Source organism: Labeo rohita, chromosome 1, assembly GCF_022985175.1.
Source record: "Labeo rohita strain BAU-BD-2019 chromosome 1, IGBB_LRoh.1.0, whole genome shotgun sequence".
NCBI classification, from domain to species: domain Eukaryota; kingdom Metazoa; phylum Chordata; class Actinopteri; order Cypriniformes; family Cyprinidae; genus Labeo; species Labeo rohita.
This window is the reverse complement of record NC_066869.1, coordinates 16,179,616-16,203,548: the sequence shown is the minus strand read 5'-3', so window position 1 is coordinate 16,203,548 and position 23,933 is coordinate 16,179,616. Positions and strand designations below refer to the sequence as shown.

The following is a 23,933-nucleotide window of genomic DNA, read 5'->3' as shown; positions in this document are numbered from 1 at the left end:
TTCTCCTTTGGACTTTCTCCAATTGACTGTATTTGCAAGTACAGCTTTACAAAGAACAACCTTCCACCTCTCTGAAGAACATCAGAAAGTAACTTCAGATCCTCCTCCAGAATATTTTCTGAGACCACACAGCTTTAAGTCAGATTTAGGTGGTTGGTTAGGTTTTGATAATTTAGCCAATATCATGAAATGAGGAGGCGATCGATTGTATTTAATGCATTGTCCAGTTTCTTATTGCAAATATTAATCTCTTGTAACTTCAAACTATCTTTTCATAGCACGAGTAGTTTTCTTACAAGACACACATCACTTTTCTGCCTTTTGTTTTCACTTACAGTAAAATAGGTAAAACTCTGAAATATTTTTTTAAAATTAAAAGAACTATTTTCTTTGTTAAAGGGGTCATCGGATGCTAAGTTCACTTTTACATGCTGTTTGAACATTAATGTGTGTTGGCAGTGTATGTACAAATCTACCCTATAATGATAAAAATCCATGCAGTGGTTTTTAATTAATCTGTAAAAATAATATCCCCTTTTTCAAATCGAGCCATTCTCGGATGCCTGTCAGCGTGGCGTCACACCCACAGAGGCCGCTCCCACGAGTTGATTGACATGAGCGTTTTACCTCAGATCAGCTGTAACAGTCCGCCCTCTTTGTTTCGATGCAGGAGCAGGGATGTAAGTTAGACAAGAATATCTCAGATTGAGCGATTGAGGTGTTGTGTTGCTGGATGTAATAATGAACGTAGTGGTCGTCATTTACTCCCGACATCTGAGCCGCTGAAGATGCAGTGGATTACCTTTGTTTGTGAAGGGAATGCGACTCCCGATCTACATATATCCGTCTGTGTTTGTGCAAATCATTCGTGATCCAGCTTCACAGCAGAAGTGAGTATAAGAGTTTTTTATGAATCTTTGCGATCGTCTTTCCTAATAATGTGCTAGTTAGCAAGTTTAGCGGCTAAACGTGACTAAATGCGGCTAAAGTAAACAGGCTCCTCGCTCCACAGAGAGAAGAGAGGGGCGGGGCGAGCAGAGCTCATTTGCATTTAAAGCAGCCTCGACCAGAATGGGATGCAGAGCTGATTTTGGCAAGGTAAAAAGGGTGTTGTTTTACACAACGATTGAGAAGTTTTAACCAAAGTATATTAGAGACTTTTCATTAAGACCCTAAAGAATCATATCAACTTGTGGAAGATGGGCATCCGATGACCCCTTTAATATATTTTAAAATGTAATTTATTCCTGTGATGCAAAGCTGAATCTTCAGCATCATTACTCCAGTCTTCAGTGTCACATGACCCTTCAGAAATCATTCTAATATGCTGATTTCTGCTCAAGAAATGTTTCTTATTATCATATTTTATATCACATTTTTTCATCAGAATTTATTTGAAATAAAAATCTTTTGCAACATTATAAAATGCATTTAATGTCAGTTTTGATCCAATGTCCTTGTTAAATAAAAGTATTTTCTTGAGGCAAAATAAAAAAAAAAAATTACAGACCTCAAACATTTTTTGCTCAGTTCCAGGTGGATAAACAGAGAAAATGTAAGAAATAGTAAAGGGGGAACCATGTGTCTTTATAATAGATTAAAATCATATTTTGTGCTATCCACATCTTCATATAAACCCACACAGGCCACGCTAATCTATCAGGATTTGGAAAATACTGTAAATCCTCCATTAAATAATATTTTATGGATGTTTGGAAGCGAGCAGCACTCGATCTGGATTAAATCATGGTGACGGGGGCTAAATGGATGATGGCACACCGCAGTGGAACTATAAACTTTAACAGACAATTATTGATTTTGATATTTTTTTAGGAATGAAGAGGCCGTCTCTAAATTGGTAACATAAATGCGACGGGAGAAAAGGCTCTGTGTGGCCAGCTTTGGTGGTCAGCGCTTTAATATGGCATGGCGTGGGAGGTCATCCAGGGGTCAAGGGTCAAAGATTACCATCCTATAGGTCTCTATGACCCTTGCAAATTGATTGCTTACACATCAGAAAGCTTGAGCTCAGAACGTCAACTTCACATTTAGACAGCTACACTCATTTTCAGTTTCTTTCTTGGTAAAGTTTATATGTAACTATAAGAGGGGAAACATTATTTTACTCAAATCTTTAAATACTTGCTCTTTATGTATCACCATACACTGAAAAATGTTTAGTCAGTAAAATGAAGAAAATGTGTTCCAATCATGTTTATTTATTGTAATGTTTGTAGAAAAAAAGCTGCTCATTGATTTCAATATATATTTGGACACTGACAGATCAAAAATCTTTACATTCATAAATATAAATAATAGCAATTTACAGCAGAAGCAAAACTTTGCTTTTAGTCAGCAGATACAATGCATAGTCCAGTATTCCTCCCTGTATAACATCTCTAATAATTATTTTGAGGAAATAAAAGAAACTATTAAAATAAAACAGGGTTACACAGCTCTATTTTACTATGGAAACACATCTTTAGAGAATTAAATGAACAATCATCTGTTATTAAAAAAAATGTGTGGCATAGGAAATGCGTGGTCCAAAATCTAAGCCGTAGAGTCCACATTAAATAACTAAAACCATTTTTACTGTAACACATTATAAAACCAATGTGTTTTCTTGCAGAAGCAGGAAATTCCTTTTAATGAGCAAAAACACATGAAATAAATAAAGTTTATATAGCACACGTCTATTGCCGTCTCTCTTTTTACTTTCCTCGGTGTCTCATGTCTATTACATAACAGTGGTTGAATGAGAACATCCAAGTTCTTGCTCTTTTTGGCAGCAATAAATCACAAAGAACAAATGTGTTTTGAGCTGTATCATTATGGGCATTTGAAATAAGGGACCGTTTAAGCAGCAGACAACACAGAGACGTTATTCTGTTCAGTCTGTTTGAGATAATTCTCAGTTGAATCAGTCGCACACCAAAATATATACTGTAGGATGCATATTTAAAATGCTAAAGTACACTGTAAAATGCATTTTAAACTGCACATTTATACTGTAAAATGCATGTTTAAAATGCATTTGGTGAAGAGGAGTATGAAATAAAAATGTTTCAATGCAATAATCTGCAAGATAACAAAAGCAAGATTGCTTCTCATTGTCTTTCTGGGCCATTACACTGCAAAAAAATTTTTTTGAAGCTGTAAATCATTTTTACATGACTTTCCACTTTAAAATTGTAAATTTAACGTGTGACGTGTTTATTTGTACTAGAAAAGATTGTTATGCTCCAACTGAGTAAAAATCAAGTTGCTTCAGATGCATAAAGCAAATAAAATCAAATCAAATATTCAATGCTGGCTGCACACTCAATTAAATCCAGATTGGAGAATAAAAATATATTTTTATTATATAAACTACACAGTACAACAATGTGCATGATTTTTTTGGCAAATGTATTGAGTTTGTATTATTTGTATAATTTGTAGATTTTTGATCAAATTTAATAGTAAATATTTAGTGCCTGTTTTTGTTTCATTATTTGCATGGTTTGCATATAAGCATACTATTTGTCATTATTGTACATCTCTAATGGTTTTGTATAATTGCCACATTTTCTGTAAATTCCATCTGCTAATTGAATCCAGTTGATTATCTCTATTTAGTAATCCAGAAAAAGGGTGAATGTTGTAATCTGAGCACTAAAGAAAGCAATGTGCTGAGAAATGTTTACTTGTGCTGGTCTAGTTTTTAATTCACTTGCACTGTGCACATTTTTGCAACATGTAGTTCATATAATAAAATATACTTTTCCTAGACCCTTTCCAGTCTGGATTTAATTCTGTGTGTGGCTAGCAACTTCTTTGTTTGCACCTCCGGTTTCTTTATAACTGTAATTATAAAATTTATTAGCACTTTCAGGGGGTACTCAGGGCGAAGATACTACAAATCAATATCAATCAGTCATAAATATACAGTTTTATTGCTTTCTGCATTATCAGAAAGGGTCCTGCAAGTGTTTAGTCCCAGCCAAAGTCCTGGCCAGTCATCTGGTAGAACTTCATGTTGAAAGGCCTGTAAAAATCCCTGAGTCTGTGCAGCACTTCAGCTGGTATGTGTGGATGCGGTCGGCCTTTTGATTTCCCCAGGCATCGCGGTCTGCTGCTTCCTTCCGGCTTTTTGAGGCAGGGGAAGCCTTTAGTCTGGTTAAAGTAGAAGTGCTTATTGGTCACCACCCGTTTAAGTCCCAGAAAGTCCTGCACCCGCCCCATTTCTCCCGCTGGGTCCGTCACTAGCTTCTCTCCGCTCACGAAAAGAAACTGCGTGAGCGGGAAATACCTGAGCCAGTTCTCCAGGTGTTTGGCGTAGATGCCGATCCTCACGGCGCTCCAGGAGGTGTCGATCAAACCCGTGGTGGAGTTCTTGAAGGCCAGATTCTGGAAGGACGGCAGGCCGGGGTTTTTGGTCAGAGTCTGAGTGTAGTCCGACACGGCCCGGGTCACGGGGTCACGGACCACCACGATGAGTTTGGTGCTGCGGCTCATGGAGAAAACGCGGGAAGGCGCTTCACGGGTGATGAAGTAGCTGGGTGTTTTCTCCATGGTGATCTGGCCGTCTAAAGTGCGTGGCATTAAATTCCTAAAGAACGAGACATTGAATGTTAGTCATTATGAAGGTCGATTCTATGATCAAACATTGTTTCTAAATGGTTTGAAACACCCCAACTCATACAGAAATGTAATATGACATACAGTAGTCAACAAGTGGATTAAAACCTTTCATCAAAGTTGTCCTAAAACCAAAAACAATACCATTCTTGTTATAGGACAACTTTGATGAACTTCTTTGATCCACTACAAATGTTGACTACTTTATATTGCCCTATTTCCAGAGTGATATTGCCATATATGTTACCTGTAAGGCCATATAGAATTTTCACATACATACATCCTCTGGGGTGATGAAGATAAGTTTATAACATTTATACAATTCCCAAAGTAAAATTTGTATGTATGCATATGTTAATAATATCTGATTATGATTAATAATATCTATTACGATGATTGTATTGTATGGAATTATATGTAGCAACCATATATGTCAACAATATATATTTTATTTACGCAACTTTATTAAAACAACATATATGCAAAAATCTTCTGTAATCATTTTAAATTAATCTCTCTTTTATGTTTTCTTACATACACTACCAGTCAAAAGTTTTTTTAAAAAAGACTCTTCTGCTCACCAAGCCTGCATTTATTTGATCCAAAGTACAGCTAAAAAAGGTAAAATTTTGAAATATTTTTACTATTTAAAATAGCTGTTTTATATTTGAATATATATAAACATGTTTTTAATTCAATACATGTTTTTAATACATTTCATATATGGAGGATTACTATAATATATATATAAATTACATTTGCATATGGGAAATCCTGCCATATTATCTGTATGCATTAAAGTTTCAGATTTTTATTTTTGGGGTCTGCTACAATACAATTACATGATTTAATATTCAAAATCACTTTATTTGTCTCACACTTGCGGCAGCACCTCTGCCTGAAACACTCCATTTTTAAATCATGTCTCTTTAAATCCTGCCTTACCAAAAAAGCCATGTCTGCTCTAATTGGTCAGCATGTCTAGTCTTTTGTGATTGGTCAACCCCTACACTAATGAAGATAAAAATACGCAGTTAAAATAATATGTATATATTTTATCACTGGGTTCAGTGCAGTGCATTATGGTATTGTTTTATTGTTTTTTCTTAAAAGTTCACCTAAAACTGAAAATTCTGTCATAACTTACTTGTGTTGTTTCAAACCTGTATTTTACAATACTTTATTTATGTGTAACACAAAAGAAGATCTTTTGAAAAACGTCAACAGGAACATAAAAAAAAAAAAAGAGAGACTTAACTTTCATTTTTGGTGAACTGTGCCTTTAAGGATACAATGCTACGCATTAGAATTTAGCTGAAATCCTAAACAGTTTGGATTGCACCTAAAATGTCATCTATTTTACGTAGGCAGGTTTTGGGACAGGTTTTCTGTGGCTGCACCTATGTCGTCCAAACTAAATATTAAACTCTAATTCTAAGCAATAATGCAAAATGAAAGACTTTATTAGAAGTGACTTCGGAGACACGATAATTGCCCTCATTTCAGCTCTCGCCAGCGGACGAAGTTGTCACACGTGTTTTGCAACTCAGGTCATTAGGATGAAAGATGTTCTTTTTATTATCAAATATAAAACAAGCAGTTCTCTGATGAGGTCAGTGTTGAATTACTCCATCCTGAGTAATGCAAAGTGTAAAGCACTGTTAAATAAACATTAAAGCTGACTTTATTAAAAACCAGCCTTGTGAAATAAACGTCAGCGAGAAGTCGGTGAGTTGCTATAAACGAAAGAAAAACATGAAGGCATAACAGCTCTTAGCAGTCATTTCCTGATGGGTTTTGTCCTCAGAATGTCTGTCAGGAGTCTCTCGAGCTCCACAAGGTTCTGTTATGCTGATCTGAGGCCAGTTTGTGAGATGCTCAGTTAAAAGATGAAGATATTGCATCCATATATATTTAATATAGTACATTTATAATATGACAATGTGAAGAAAAAAGTTTTCCTTTTTCCCAAAACCCAAACATGACCTGACATGGCTGCTTTGAAACAATCTATATTGTATGAAGTGCTATATAAATAAAGGTGATCTGTAGGAATATGTGCATAAAATACCATATATGTTTACTACTGTCTACCATGTTACCTTTACTGGGTAACACAGTTGACAGGTAACTTAGTTGACATTTTAGTGTTTTGGGCCTGTACTCAACATGGAAGCCTAGAACTACTGAGCATATGGTATGTTTAGAAATATATTTTCATAAACAAAACGTTTTAGTTAAATTGTCTTTTATCTGCAGCAATAATACTTGTGTAACACTGTTGACAGTCAATTTATCCACTCTTGACACAGGTTTGCTAGTTTAACCAATATTAGGGGAAATAGAGAGAACATAACTTCTAGTGTTTCATCCATGTGCTTCTAGAGGAAATATCATACTGTGTGAATTATGCGAGAATGGGACAAACCATTTTCTTTTTGAGGGGGGGTTTTCTAGTGGGTAATTTAGTTGACAATGGTTTTTCAGACACAAATAAAACAAGTTATATCACAATAAACATTATTATTTTTGAAGCGGACACCCAAATGTCTTGATAACCTAATGTAACTGAAAGCAAAAATATGAAATTAATTTATACTTGAAGTCATTTTCATGCTTAAATGCAGAGTAGAATGAACAACTTTACAAAATCGGACAGATTTTTTGAACAAAAGATATGGCTTTTTCAAGATATAGTAGTGTGATTGGGAAAAATATAACTGTGTACTAGAAAATTAAGCATCGGGGTTTTATATTAATGAAAATATATTAAAAAGTACATACTTCACGCACATGAGATGTACCCACAATTATAGAATGACCCAAATAAATAAATAAACAAATCTGACAGTCAATATATTAAGGTTCTTATTGGTTATAAGGTTCAGTTAATCTCTTCAATGCATGTCCAATAGCTCCAGCATCGAGTGGAAAATCCTTTACGCTCATTCTCATTATTTCCATAGTGAACATATGCAGTAGATTAACTCTTCTCTGGTCTGGGATAGGCCTTGGAAAGTGGTCGCTCTTTCTCTCCATCTCTTTCTCTGAGGCTGGCCATCATCTCATTGCCATGAGACTAATAATCAACTCTAATATGAATCATATTCCTCTATGAGAGCTTCACCACAGAGACAAGAATCTGCAACACGTTCTCACTCCCAACTCGTCACATATTGACGTTTGGTCAGGACCCTTTGGCGTTGCTTTTTGACGCTCAGGATACCCCTTTAGCGACACTTTTGGACGTGAAGGATCCTCCATTGATTTCAGATGTTTGCCTTAATTTAATAGCTTGCATGCATTTGTAAAAAATCTAAATAATTTTATATAAATGTATACTTTCATTGAAGCACCCAACCCCACCCCTACCCTAAACTTACCCACTTCTGAACAATATAAAATACATAACAGGCAAATATAAGTATAATCACAGGTATTTATTGCAGAAACCGACTATAAACAAGCAATATAAAAGCATTACAAACAAGTTGTGTTGCATTCCCAGTCTTCTGAAGCCACATGATATCTTTATGCGAAGAAAAGAGTAAAACATAAGTTTTTAAATCGCTGAAAATGATCCCGCTCCGTTAACGGACTCACATCTCATTCAAGAACATTAGTGTGACGCAATCAGTCACAAGACACACAAGAGCCAATAGCATTTCACAACCAAAGCTGACATAATGGCAGCATTTTGAATTTGAATTTATGCACAAACAGACTGAGCTTTACGGTGGACAGAGACGAGAACGCGTCTATTCTTCTCAAAAATCAATCGTTTTGCATTAGAAGACTTGGAATATTAATACTTTTTGAATAAATTATGACTGTAGCTGTATCTGCCTGTTATATCTTGTGTTTTATTGACAAATGGTAGGTTTAGGGGCAGGGGTTGGGTTACGTGCTGGTAAATGTGTAAACAGTGTAATGTAAATAAAAATGTTGTGACTTTACATTTAAAAAAAAAAATAAAAATAAAAATCACACCCCAACATATATGCAACAATGGCAATATTATTATCCAATATATAATTTAATCGTGATGATAAAATCTGATTCCTAGTGCCTTTTGCGTCAGCATTATGACACCAAGGGTTTCTTATTTAAAGGGGTCATCGGATGCCCATTTTCCACAAGTTGATATGATTTTTTAGGGTCTTAATGAAAAGTCTATAATATACTTTGGTTAAAAATTCTTAATGGTAGTGTAAAACAACACCATTTTTACCTTGATAAAATCAGCTCTGCAAAAATCATCCCATTCTGGTCGAGGCTGCTTTAAATGTTAACAAGATCTGCTCGCCCAACCCCTCTTTTCTCTCGGAGATATTCTTGTCTAACTTACATCCCTGCTCTGGCATCGAAACAATGGAGGTCGGACTGTGACAGCTGATCTGCGGTAAGACGCTCATGTCAATCAACTATCGTGGGAGCGGCCTCAGACCGACAGGCATCTGAGAATGGCTCGATTTGAAAAAGGGGATATTATTTTTACAGATTAATTAAAAACCACTGTATGGATTTTTATCATTATAGGGTAAATTTGTACATACACTGCCAACATACATTAATGTTCAAACAACATGTAAAAGTGAACTTTGCATCCGATGACCCCTTTAAAGCAATGAAGGACCCTGCTCGTCGAAAAATTACACTAAAGGGGTACCCTGTGCGTCAAAAAAGTGACGCCAAAGGGTCCTGACCAAGCCTCAATATGTGACGAGTTGGGAGTAAAACAGAGGAATTGTGCTGACTGGTTTGTGAAGGACGAATAAAGAGTAACATTGAGATTTGCCAATTGACCTGCAATACTCTTAAAGGAACAGTTAGTGACATTTTGTCACTATTTATCCACCCTGGGAATTTTGATGACTCTTCGTGCAGCACCTGTTCAAACAATTACTGTTTGTATTCTGTTAAGCTCCAAGAATGGCAAAAAAAGCACCATAAAATTTCCCATGCAACTTCTGAAGGTGCGTTTTGATTGTGTTTACATGATGCATATTCCCAGCGCCTGCTTTTAGGGATGTGATCTTGAAGCATTACATGCAAACCTTTTAATTTGGAAAGCATGTCATGGTTAATGTCAATGTTGTCATTCTCACCCTGCATCTAAAGAGCAAGCGCTCTTTGGCTATGTACACACAGCTAAGTGCATGTTTAATTCAGAGTAATCAAGCTAATGGAAGCCATAATGGCAGCGGCCGTGTCTGCTGACATCATGTTTATGTTGTGGAGAGCAGGCTGGTAATCAGTGAAAAGTATGGGCTTTTCTCAATTCACGCCAGTGGCCCACACACCCTGGTCCACCCATTTGATCTCCGAATCCCAAGAAGCATCGCAAGATAAAGCCCTCATTTCATCCCAGGTTCGTGAACGCAGCTGATGAGCGACCTCTGACAACCTTTGATCTGTCGCCAGCTGTGCGCTTGTGTGTTTTGTTCTTTATCGGGCGGCTTTGCGCAGCTGCTGTTACCTGCGTGCTTGCTAGGCTAGCATCCATGCTGTTTGTTTTGATCACACCTAGCGTAGCGTTAGTGGTTAGCATCTGGACCGGGAATGCGAGCCTGGAGTATGTATGAGGTTATCAGCGCAGAACCTGGCAACAATTTATTTCTGTTTACTGGTACAGAAGGCACAGCTGCGGGTGGCCTGCTGCAAAAAATGGCCTCAGAAAATATCAACAAACTCCATCCATTTGGCATTAATTTATGTTTTAAAATGTTAAGAAAAATACACTGTAACGTTGTTTTTAGCTGGGCCCTAGCATATTTAAATATCCTTGCAACAAAATACATTCACCTGATAAACAAAACTTCATAAGTGATTTAGAAAATATTTGTATTCTCTGGTGGATTTTTTATTTTGCTACTGGTGAAAAACATAACTATATCTATATAGGATATTTAAGATAGATAGATAGATAGATAGATAGATAGATAGAAAATTATTTAGTTAATTGCATTTTAATTAATCAGTAAATGTTTACCTTAATTTATTTAACATTTTACATATATTTATCTATTAAAAAAATATATTTATATTTAATTTATTTGTAATTTTACAAGTTTATTAAATATTAAATATTATTAAATATTTTTATTTGTAAAGATAGATAGATAGATAGATGGATAGATAGATAGATAGATAGATAGATAGATAGATAGATAGATATTTTTGTAATATTTGTAATTTTTACACATACACAATTACTTATAACTTGTCAATTATTTAATTTAATTTTTAAGGTTATTTGTTTATTTATTTTTAATTAATTAATTTGTATTTTTATTTAAATTTTATTTATATTTTATTTATTTATTTGTAATTTTATAAGTTTATTTAAATTTAATTTATATTTCACATATATTTAATTTTATTTTTATTTGTATAGATAGATAGATAGATAGATAGATGACTATTTATTTAATTGTATTTTTAATTGTATTTATTTATTTCTTTATTTTAATTTTATTTATATTTTACAGGTATTTATTTACATTTTACAGGTATTTATTTATATTTTTATTTGTATTTATTTATTTATTTATTTATACATAGATAGATAGATAGATAGACAGGTAGATAGACAGACAGATGGACAGATAGACAGACAGATGGACAGATAGATAGATAGATAGATAGATAGATAGATAGATAGATAGATAGATAGATAGATAGATAGATAGATAGATATTTAATTGTATTTTTAATTTATTAAGCTTATTAAAAAACAGCCACTCCCATGACCAATCTGGAAGAATTTGGTCATAAAGACTCAAAATGTTCCTGAAAAATTATTAACAAAATAGCATGGTTTCTTTCTGGACAGAACACAATTATACAGACTGACCACCACTGTTTGGTTTAGGTTTCTGTGGTTTGCTGTGAGTTACTTTTCAAAATATTCAAATACATTTTTGAACCAAAAACGTGCTGAACTATAAAAAAGAAAGAGCAAAACACAGCAAACACAGTGCGGTAAGTCATGCCTTATTACACAACACACATACACAAGCTCGTCCTCGTAGCCGTTCGCATAATACACATCAGAACAGAGTGGGATCTTCTCTCCCTCATTTAAATGAACCACAGGATATAACCTTTCTCCCATTATCAGAGGAAAACATCCAGACGGAACAACCCCCTGTGTCTGGCAGCAGTGACCCGGGATGTTCTCGTCCCGATCTCTGCCACATCTGGCAGCAATGAGTCTCGAGGAGGAAGTTTCTTCCCATTAAGAGCACACCATGGGCCTGAACGGGTACGGATATTTTAGTGAAAAATAGAGGTCTCTCAAATGTTACATGTTAAAAAAAGACATAAAATAACCTGCTTTTAATGAGTCTAGGTAGATAGATAGATGAAACATTCTCAGGTCCATCACTCTTGTTTGAATCCCACCAAAAAGCCCTAAAACAGGTTGTACACAGACAAAGTGCTCAGTTACATGAACATCATAGCAAGGACAGCAGGGCTTTCTTATTGAAAACACAGCGAGAACACAGGCTTGTCATTATGGAGCAAATGGGAGCTTCTAGAAACTGTGGGAAGCAATTAAATGTCAGCTGGAAATAACAAGTAAAGCACCATAAAACTGCTCAAACATGCAAACGGACACAAAGCAAGAGGCGAAACACACCCTTAGGAAAGAAAAATCACAGAGGAGACCTCCTGGACATCTCAATTGTTTCTCCTACACATCAATTAGATGACATGGAGGCTTCTTCTCATATTTTTCTCCTGAGAACAGATCCTAGTAAGATCTGCACTGCAATTTCTCTGTCACAAATGACAAAGATTTTTATGTGCACTTTGTCATCTCTAATCAAGACCAAATGATCTAAGCTTTTCCTCAAACAAATGTTAGAGGAAACATCTAAAGCAAAGGTAGCAGTTAAATGAGTCAAGATTGAAAAAGCAGCGTCAGAGACATAAAATGTCTTCATTTTAGAAACATTCAGTGGACAGTGAAACATCAGCTCTACATGTGTGGTATAGCAGGAAAGCCACAGGTCAAAGGAGAAACCAAGATTTAAATGCTCACATCCTTAAAAGAGAGAGGGAGGTCCCGCATTAACAGGAAACAGACTAGCAGCAAATCAGGGATTACAGACGAGTGTGTGTGTGTGTGTGAGAGAGAGAGAGAGGAACTAATTGCCCTTCTGCCCTTACTATCATGTGGGAAAATCAGCGGTGCTGTTGTGAGCGTGTGTTTGCGTGGGTTTATCTGTCAAACAGCAGCAGGACGACCACACCCACACATGAAGAAACACAAAAACACAAATTACTTCAGTCTTTCTACTACTTCAGTCAGATTTCAACACTCTTTTAACTCCCTCTAAATTCTATATGAAATAGCAATCGATTCAATCTTATCGCTTAACATCTAAATAGTTAACATCTATTTGTTAACTATCTTACGTTAACAATCAAATAATTTTTATTTACAAATACAATTCAATTTAGAGTAAGGTGTCATTTGTTAACATTAGTTAATGTATTAACTAATATGAATAAACAATGCACAATTTATGACACTATTTATTAATCTTTGTTAATGTTAGTTAACAGTGCATTAACTAATGTTAACGAACACAACTTGATTTTAAAAATGCATAGTAAATTTTAATAAATCCTGAAATTAACATTAAAAAATGCTGTAGAAGTATTGCTCATTCTTAATTTTATCGATTTTTTATTATATTGTATGGGTCACAATTATCAATTTTTCTTTTATGCCAAAAATCATTAGGATATTAAGTAAAGATCGTGTTTCATTAAGATATTTTGTAAATTTCGTACTGTAAATATATCAAAACAAAATTTTTGATTAGTAATATGCATTGCTAAGAACTTCATTTGGACAACATTAAAGGCGATTTTCTCAACATTTAGATTTTTTTTGCACCCTCAGATTCCAGATTTTCAAATGGTTCAAAAAGTTTATATCATTTATATGAATTCTATATATTTTTTATATTTATTTTTTTATTTATGTATTAATCAGCATTCTTTTCTTCATCTGGCTCATGTGCACAAAAACACAATTTTATATTTTAAAAATAGCATCAAAACACTGAACTTCCTGCATAGCCACCTACAATCTCCTGATTAGTGTCTTGAAGCTCTGACAGGATGTGCTTCCTTTTCTTCCTGCTTTTTAATCTGCTCCTGCAGCTCCTAATTATCTAATCAGACTGGCTGAAATTTCCAGATAGTGTTTTTGATAATGTGTTAAGGATCAGTCACAGGAAACTACAAAGAGGAAGAAGACCTCCGCTGCAGATCACTGCTGGTCAGACTGGGTGTTTTGGTAATAGTGATAATAATGGATCATCTAATGTTACTGGGAGGCAACAAAACTGGCAATAGGTTTTGGAAAAATAGCATGTTATTCTAATTTGACAAAAAAAGTCAATAAAATCAATGAAAATTAACATTAAGCACTGCATTGCTGTAGCTGGTTGCATCAAATTTTGCATTAAAAGCCATTTGAGATTCAGGATGTGTCACCATTTCTGGAAACAGTCCAGTGTCAGGATATTGCTAAATGTCCACAAGCGCCTGGCATAAATTTATGGTACAAATTTGGCAGGAGGACCCTGGGAAAAAAAAACCTGGCGCAGTTTATATTCAATGAACTATATGTTATGGTGATGTGTGGAGTGAATACTATTTCTGTGACAAATGTGTAACTGCTGACTGAAGTGATGCCAAAGAGCAGAATTACATTTATAAAACAGATGTAAATTTCTGTGCGAGCAGATAGCGTCTGTAGCGCCTATGGAAGTTACAATGCACACATGAAGGAATATAAAAAGTAAAAACAGATCGTACAATGGAAATCTGTTCAAATATGCACCACACAGAATTTTAAGTGACTCAATATGGAGTGTGTAGCAGCATAATGAACCTTTAAGACCGGCCTAGAGGAAACCACATCCCTGGCTTGGTTAACAGCCCACCGTATGTGCAGCTTTAACAGTCGGTCACAGGACTTTGAGCAGGGGAACGACTGCAGCTGCACAACTGGGAGGTTCTAGTATAATTAGTGTCTTCAAACACTCAGTTTTTTGCCTGATTAATCATATTTTTCTTGTTGGAAGGGCAGTACAGCAGGCCTGTATTTCAACAGTAGAAGTCTAAGCATTTCTGCTGAGAAGCCATGCGTCAAAAACAAGTTGTTAAGAAGCTATCTATGCCACTGTGGGTTGGTGAACAACTTTGGACAAGCCAAAACTTTCTTTCTCTTGGCCCTGACTGTAATCTACCCACTGAATACCTCCAAGGAAATGATTATCTAGTTAACCACATCATAATAAAATCACAAGCAAAGCTACACTCTTAAAAAAAAAAGTTTTTTTATTGGCATCCATGGTTCCAGGAAGAACCTTTAACATCCATGGAACTTTCCCATTCCACAAAAGGTTCTTTATTCTTTAGATTTTCAAAAAATGGTTATTAGAACTGTCTCTAAAAGGTTCTTTGGAGAATCAAAGAAGGTTCTTTTTCAGAATTACTCTGACTCGTATTCTTCATTACGAGGCTGGGCTTTGCTGAGGATATAGATAACACATCTATCTCTGTACCGCACCGCTGGTGTGCGCCGTGATGGTTTCTTCCACACCACTACCCTCAGCCCTGATCAATCAATGGCTAGTTTAATGTTAGAGACCCAGGTCATATGGGAAATCAAGCCTGTCAAATCAGCACTCCGGCATCATGAAATATATGACCTTAAAATCTAAATTGAATGTGTAATGCAAAATGTAAATGTATTCATTCACATCAGAGATAGATTTAAAAAATATACACTTTTACATAGAGTGGATTAAGTGCTAAAACATTCGTTCTGTAATGCATTTTTATGACAAAACAAACATGTAAATTAACTACAAAAATGCACTATCCACCTTATTTTTCAATTACGGAAGTAAGCTGTTTTCTGGTAATGTGTTAGATTTCCTGTTCATAATCTGCCATAGAGAAATAACGAGAAGAATACTGAAGTGTCGTAAACGGCAAAACAGTTTGCACTAAACTATTGTGTTCATAATTAAGATAATACATTAAAATAATACAGTAAGGCACACCAATTTGCAATATCAAGCAGCAAAATGAGCTGTTTTGTACAGATAAACATAGCTGGACACGAATGAGACCAGAAGCCAGACACATTAAATTTACAAACGGCCGCTCCCACTTTTATGGCAAAAATAAGGTGGATAGAAGCGGAAGTCTCTTCCGATCACCAAGCCTACATTTATTTGATCCAAAGTACAGCAAAAAGAGTACAATTTTGAAATATTTTTACTATTTAAAATAACTGTTTTTACTAATTTGAATATACTTTAAAATGTAATTTATTCTTGTGATTTCAAATCTGAATTTCAGCATCATTACTCCATTCACATGATCCACCAGAAATCATTCTAATATTCTGATTTGCTGCTAAAAAACATTTATTATTATTATTATTATTATTATTATGTTGAAAGCAGCTGAGTAGGATTTTTTTCAGGTCTATTTTATGAATAGAATGTTCAGAAGAACAGCATTTATCTGAAATAGATATTTGTTGCAATATTGTAAATGTCTTTATCGTCACTTTTGACCAATTCAAAGCATCCTTGCTAAAAAAAAAAAAAAAAAAAAAAAAGTATTAATTTCTATCATTTTTTTTCCAATATAAAAAAAAATTATACTGACTCCAAGCTTTTGAGTGGTATAGTGTATTTTATTACAAAAGCCTTTTATTTCAGACAAATGCTGATCTTTGGATCATTCTATTTATCAAAGAATTCTGAAAAAAAAAAAAAAGTACTCAACTGTTTTAAATATTGATAATAATAATAAATGTTTCTTGAATAAGCATATTAGAATGATTTCTGTAGGATCATGTGACACTGAAGACTGGAGTAATGATGCATGAAAATGTAGCTTCGATCACATGAATAAATTACATTTTAAAATATATTCAAATAGAAGGCAGTTATTTTAAATAGTAAAAATAGTTCACAATATTACTGTTTTACCGTTTTTCTGATCAAATAAATGCAGGCTTGGTGAGCAGAAGAGACTTCTTTAAAAAACCAAGAGCATTCCGGGTTACACAACACTCTCAACAAGGAAATAAACCTATCACAAAAAGCAAGCATTATCTTAAAACACAGCTCTTAAAACATAAACCTTTATAGCTAAGCACCTTGGAGCGTCATAAAGAATGTCAAGAGCTGAAAAAGGCAGCAGCAGTTTGTCAACAAGATTGAATATGCACAGGTTAATTAACCGTCTCTATGCCTAAGTGCAATAAAGTTGGTTAAGGAGGAATCGATAAGCAGCACGTCTGCACACATCATTGATTAGGAGCTGACTTTTATTCCAGACAGTGATTTATGGAGTCATGAAAAGGTGCAACCAGAGTCAGGTAACCACACTGAGAGGGGGAGGAACAATTATTATGGATTAATGAATGGAATTAAAGAACATGTGATGCATGGACATGTTAATCAGTGCATACTAGAAGATCTTCAGTTCAGAATATTAGATATAATATAGAACTTAATTGCAATTCTTTATTAAATTATGCAGCGCATCCTGAGATTAATTCAGAATGATCCAAATTAGTTTTTTTGTATGATTAGTTTTTTAAAAAAATATGATGATATGTATTTTGAAAATGTTCACTGCAGTGAAATATTATGCTATAAAGTATCAGTAATTTGTACAATGTACAATATTTGACATTGGGCAACATTCATGAGTTCCATAAACCTTTTAACGAGTATATTATATGAGCACCTGGTCACTTACCAAGCTTGTATGCCTCTCTCTCAACTCATTCACTCACTCTTGCTCTGTCTCTCTTTCTCACTCACACATACACACAGTGGCCATGTGACAAAGCTCTTCCATGCACAGCTTCCAGCTGGCAGTCACAATAGCTCAGCTGTCATTACACATCTGCACACACACAGAAGACCCGTGGTGTTGACAAGGCTGATATTGAATTATACTTTACAAAAACCCCATACATGGACAGTTTGTTTGCATAAGGCTGTCACCACATGCAGGAACAAATGTGTGTGTGTGTGTGAGAAAGAGAGACAAATCATCAAACTAGACCTCAAAGTTGCTTCACAAGCTATAGCTTTCTTGACAAGACAGGAAACAGGGACCATGATTATTAAAAGAATATTTTACCTCGTAATGAAAACTCTGTCATCATTTACTCACTCTCATGCATTTCAATAATCCCAAAATTTCTTTTGTGTTGTGACAAATTAACAGAATATGAGTTTGAAAAGTTAAGAAGTAATGACAGAATTTTAATTTGTGGTGAAGCGTTCCTTGAAAGACATTTTTAAAGGGACAATACACCCAAAAAATGAAAATCTTGTCTTCATTTGTTCACCCTCATGTTGTTCCAAACCTGTTTGACTTTCTTTCTTGTCTAGAAAATAAAATATTTTGAACAGTTTGGTTACCAACATTCCTCAAAATATCTTTATACTGCAGAAGAAAGTTATATAGGTTTTGAACAGCAAAAGGGGGAGGAAAAGATGACAGATTTTTCATTTTGGGTGGACTATCCCTTCAAGATTCTTTTCCCAGCAATACCTAGTCATTCCCATTTGTCTGATATCTAATTGGCTGACGTGGAGATGAGAGACAGACAGAAAAGAAAGACAGAAGCACTGACAGTCAATCCACAGTCATTTTATTGGCAAAGGACTGAATGTCCTGCCAATGAGACACGGCTCTAAACTGGGTGGGTTATTGACAGGTGATATTAATGAACCAGAGGGACAGGAAGAATCAATTGCTGATCATGCAGACATATGCATAAATGCTTAAAGGACAATCTAATCATGCAATTTTGAAAGAGACCCAAAAGAACTGACGAATGAAGAAGTCTCAGTCTTCTGAGGAGTTAATTAAACCAATGTTCTCTGCTGGAAGACTTTATGACAAGAGCTACATAAACTTTATGTGCCTCAGATGCATGCATTTCAGGAGTTCTTGAGCTGCTGTCTACATAAATTACAATGTCTGTTATAAAATTGGGCTACTGTGAGGTAAAACATCTGCTGGCTGACTTAATTACCACTCTTAAGATTTTTAAGTGGGCAACTAGGATAAAGAAACCTGCAGTCTCTAAGAATCAAAATCATACGGACAGATTACATAGACAGATAACACTATTATATGTAAACAGTTTGTAAAAAAGAGAATATTAAATAATAAACAAGAACATTTCAAAGAAACATGAATAAAAGTTGTCTTTTTCTTAATGAAGAAAATAGGAATTGTAGATGTTATGCATCAGAGAAACAAGTGCACAGCCATCTTTAGAATTTTGTCTTTAAACTTCTGTTTTTATCAAGGTAGCTGTATCAATGCGGATGTAAACATATGTGACCCTGGACCACAAAACCAGTCTTAAGTCGCTGGGGTTTATTTGTAGCAATAGCTAAAAAACATTGTATGGGTCAAAATGATTGATTTTTGTTTTATGGCAAAAAACATTAGGGTATTAAATAAAGATCATGTTCCATAAGATATTTTGTAAAATTCATACTGTAAATATATCAAAACTTAATTTTTGATTAGTAATATGCATTGCTAAGAGCTTCATTTGACAACTTTAAAGGTGATTTTCTCAATATTTAGATCTTTTTGCACCCTCGGATTCCAGATTTTCAAATCGTTGTATCTCGGCCAATATTGGTCTATTATTGCAAACCATACATCAATGGAAAGCTTATTAATTCAGCTTTCAGATGATGTATAAATCTCAATTTCAAAAAACTGACCCTTATGACTGGTTTTGTGGTCCAGGGTCACATATGGGCGAGATTTGTGCTTCATTAGCCGCTAGGAAAACAAGGTGCTGTAAACAGTAAAACTGTTTTCACTACAAACCAGTGTGCTCATAATTAAGATAACACATTAAAATAATATTGTAAGACACATCAGTTTGCAATATCAAGCAACAAAACAAGCTGATTGTACAGCTAAAAAATAACTGGAAGCCTGACCCTAAAATTTACAAATGGCCGCACCCGCTCTTACGGGAAAAATAAGCTAGCATCGCTGTTATGAGTAATTAGCTGGTGAAGTGGATGCACTTTTTGTAGTGTTAACGAAAGTTATCATGGGCATTGTAATGTTCAGGATATTAAAATAGAGGTTCATTCATAAATTCGTACGACCTTACCTTCACATGTGGAAATACAAACCGGAAGACAGAAGACAACGAGCGCAGTACTGAAAGGGGGCGGGGCTACACAAGGTCTGTACTATTATGGAAATTAGTTGCTAAGGAGTGGTTGTTAGTTGCTAGGCTGTTCTGAGTGGTTGCTGCATGGTATCTTGTCCAAAGTCAAATAAATTATGTCTTTAGAATTTATTTCTAAAAACGAAATAAATTATATTTTTGGCAGTTGCTATGATGTTTGCTCAAATGTACAGTGGTTCTTTTTGCAGATAGCCTGCAAAGATGTATTAGATACAACATAGCCTATCTGCAAACACGTTTGCTTGTGCTACTTTAAAATCAATTCCACTCTTCTGGTAATTGCAAAGACATGCATACATTTTAAGTGTGACTTCATGACTGTATTGTAATGAAGTTACGTCCTGATTTTTAACACGTTTAGGTGTTGCATATTATTCACAACTACTAACGGATGACCTACCTGTACCACTGGAGACCCTTCTCATAGAACCTGTCAAAGAAGTGCGGCTCTGCGCCCACGGCTCTCACGTCGGGATGAACGCGCAGGAACTCCAGAAGTGCTCTCGTTCCTCCCTTTTTCACGCCGATGATAATCGCCTGAGGAAACTCTTTGGTCCCAAAGTTGTTTGACACGGAGAGATTGTTGTACGTCTCATAACCTAAGCCTCGCTGCCGCTTCTCATCTTCCACGTCTGTCGCATCCTGCTCGGGGAGTTCGCGAACGATGGAGCCGTTCCAGTGCGCGAGTTTCTTCCCTTCCTTTGGGAGAAGTTTGCTTCTGAAACTCTGATGGACGTACAGTGGGCTCGGCATGGAATCGCAGTATCCAGTGAGACAGTAGAATAAATAGGTGAATATAAGAATCATGGTAAAGAACACAGACACCTTGGAGTGCGCTTTCAGGTGTCCGAGGTCGCAACTCGTTGTCCAACATCCCATGAGTGTCTTTGCGTCGCAAGAAACAACACGTTAAACGGAGGAATCATGCCGTATTAAATGTAAAATAACGTTTTTTTGTTGCAAGACTAAACATTTAGTGAGATTTACAGTTTTAGCGCCTCAGAGTCACTGAAATCAACTGCACGCCATATTTGCGCGATGATGCCTTATCCAAAGAAATGACCTTACGGATTATAACTTGTCATGTTCTTTTTGTTGGACTGACAGGACTTCTTTGGCTTGAGGTCCCGCAGTCGTGCAGCTTCGGGTGACCAGGGTTACCCATTCATCTCCCACCCGTTTTGGGTGCGTATCCACGCCCTGCTTTTCCGAGTCCCACCTCTTTTGCTCAAATTACTTTTATGACTTTCCTACCTAAGCAGTTACAAATCCATTAACTACTGTTAAATCGATGAGAGCTAGAGAGCTTATTTTTTCCCGGATAAGAAAAGAACAGGTCAAAGTGCAGAGCGCTTACTGCATAATTGAGATAGTGAATGTTATCTTTGGTATTTTTATGGCATGTACTTTCCTTCATAGGTTGCTGCGTGAGGCAGCCCTCTGTCAGTACACATATATGAAGAGGTCAGTCAGTGCGCAACACCTGTCCTAGAGGCCACACACTCAGCGGAGACAGTCTGTTTATTGAGCTGGTCTTTGCAGACTTAAGTCATCACGGTCATCTCAGTTCACGCAAACACACTGTACACTTCAATATCAATTTTAAAGTACTTTAATGGCACAACTGTCAAATCAAGCAGTACTGTAAAAGCAAAAATACACAGAATAACAGAGAATTATTTCATAATTGTTTTTAGCCTATTTAGGAAAATAAAGTGTATAGGTGTCATAAAATAAATAATTGCTATACAGTATACAACAAGCCTTTTTTAAAACTAAAAATAGACTTCAAATATGGTAAGTTTTCACAGGACCTCCTTCCTAAAATATATGGCTATATTTTTTCATACATTAATTTATAGAGAAAGACAAACAATGAATGTGGTATAAAGGCAAATAAAGCTGAGAAAATTAATATGTGACCCTGGATCACAAAACCAGTCTTAAGTAGCATGGGTATATTTGTAGCAATAGCCAAAAATACATTGTATGGGTTAAATTATCGATTTTTCTTTTATGCCAAAAATCATTAGGATATTAAGTAAAGATCATGTTCCAAGAAGATATTCTGTAAATTGCTTACCATAAATATATCAAAAATTAATTTTTGATTGGTAATATTTACTGCAAAGAATTTCATTTGGATAACTGTAAAGGCGATTTTCTCAGTATTTTGAATTTTTTGCCTTCCAGATTTTCACATAGTTATATCTCGGCCAAATATTGTCCTGTAACCATGCACCAGTATTAAGGTTATTTATTCAACTTTGTATTTTGAATAAAAAAAAAAATTAAATTAATTACTGGTTTTGTAGTACAGGGTCACATATGTGCTTAATATTAAATATTTATATTTCACCCAGTATTAACGAATATAATAAAAAATATTTTTCATCAATTCAGTTTTTAAACCAGCTTAACAGAAAATTATTTCTTATCACCACAAAAGTACTGCATAGCCAGGATTTTTCCATTTCATTTTTTTCAGAAACTCTTTCGTTCATATTTTACAAATGCGAAAATCACTGCACTAAATATTCAACAAGACATGACCAAAATGACTTTATTAGACTTAAGAGCAGTGATTTTTTTCTGACATGTGCAGCTCAAATATTGGTTTTGGTGCAAAAGATGCATAATTATTTCCCCTCACAATTACAGATATTATTCTGCCAATCTTGAAATTGTCAAAAATAGACGTTTTTGGCATCTTTTTTTTGACAGTTTTGCTAACGCTACAGGACAGGTGTCATTATAGTCCAGACTCTACGGAGCCTTCAGCACGGCTAAAAACAACAGTGCTTGACTGCGCCCAAACACTCTCTCCACAGGACCCCTGTGTCACACTCAGGGTTATGTCATAAAATGAGATCATTAAGAGTTTACAGCAAAACTGGACTTTTTACTGGACAATACTGGAGTAACATACTGAAAATATGCTTTAAATGCTCTAAAACATTGTAAAGTTCTTTGGGAAACCCCAAATGTTCTATTACTTATCTAGGATTAAGTTCTATTGCTTATCTAAGCAACCAGACATTAAACGTGATGTTGACCACCTTTAGCACCACCCAAGATGCCATGAACTTTTGTCAGCTTAGGTTAATATAAACATGCCAAATAAGAGGCCCAATATATGTTCATCATCTGCTACCTGTATGAGATAATCAGTGTCTGCAATAGAATAAAATGGCAGCACTGAAGAATAATTGGGAGGTGTTCCTGACTTGAGGAAAACCACCAGCGAGTTGCCACCCACAAACACATATCATACACATGACTGATGACCTGGCAACCTGTTCACTCAGCGTCTATGGTTCAAGCCAACATTATATCATTATTCTGTGGTACAAATGTCACATAAAATGAACTCGAGCATACTCTTGCTGACAGAAAGCATATCAGACCTGTCACTTCAGAAAAAAAAAAACTTTATTATGTTTATACACAGCTCCTTTAACTCTAATACACACAAAAAATGTAATTCAAGTATTCAAAGTACAGTTAAATACCCGTGAAAAATCAATACGGAAAATTTCCACATATTAACTCATGCACTGTGCTCTTTACGGGCATTTATCAGAATGTAGAAAAACAAGTATAAAGCATATGATTATCTCAAAGAGCTGTCATTACACAAAAATGTATGTACTGTAGCGTCAGGCAAGACACAGTGTAAAATCATATTATATTCCATATCTCAAAAAGCAAAACTGATCTGGGTATCACAATTTCATAATGTTTGTCAAATTGTGATCAACAGCTACCAAACCAGTTCTTTCACTCTGAACTTGAGTGAACTTGTAGTGCGTTTCAGTATAATGTAAGCCATGTTCACAGCTATGCACTACTGCAAGTCAAACTGGTTACACTGGGTTGAAACTAAATTCTGTTTTTGATTTTTTTGAATTTATTAAACACATGGTATTTGAAACGAATTGAGTGCATTTGTGAGCATTTGTTTGAGACAAACATATTATTATGAATGGGTTACATCACCTGG

At 35.3% G+C, this 23,933-nt stretch overlaps 1 protein-coding gene across 1 annotated transcript; it reads right to left on the bottom strand.

Annotated features, from left to right (window-relative positions):
- Positions 1-2,379: 2,379 nt before the first annotated feature.
- Positions 2,380-21,146, bottom strand: si:dkey-121b10.7 (heparan sulfate glucosamine 3-O-sulfotransferase 6). The gene is made up of 2 exons (XM_051114538.1): positions 20,331-21,146; positions 2,380-4,594 (listed from the first exon to the last, which is right to left on the bottom strand). The coding sequence occupies exons 1-2, from the start codon at positions 20,807-20,809 to the stop codon at positions 3,976-3,978; spliced, it is 1,098 nt and encodes a 365-aa protein (XP_050970495.1). The 5' UTR covers positions 20,810-21,146; the 3' UTR covers positions 2,380-3,975.
- Positions 21,147-23,933: the final 2,787 nt, after the last annotated feature.

What these genes read in the sequence shown, in the direction of transcription:
- si:dkey-121b10.7 (XM_051114538.1), bottom strand. Translation starts at nt 20,809, where the DNA reads ATGGGATGTTGGACAACGAGTTGCGACCTCGGACACCTGAAAGCGCAC. An exon ending in AAGGGTCTCCAGTGGTACAG is followed by an intron (nt 4,595 to 20,330) that starts GTAGGTCATCCG and finishes CTCGTTCTTTAG; the next exon opens with GAATTTAATGCCACGCACTT.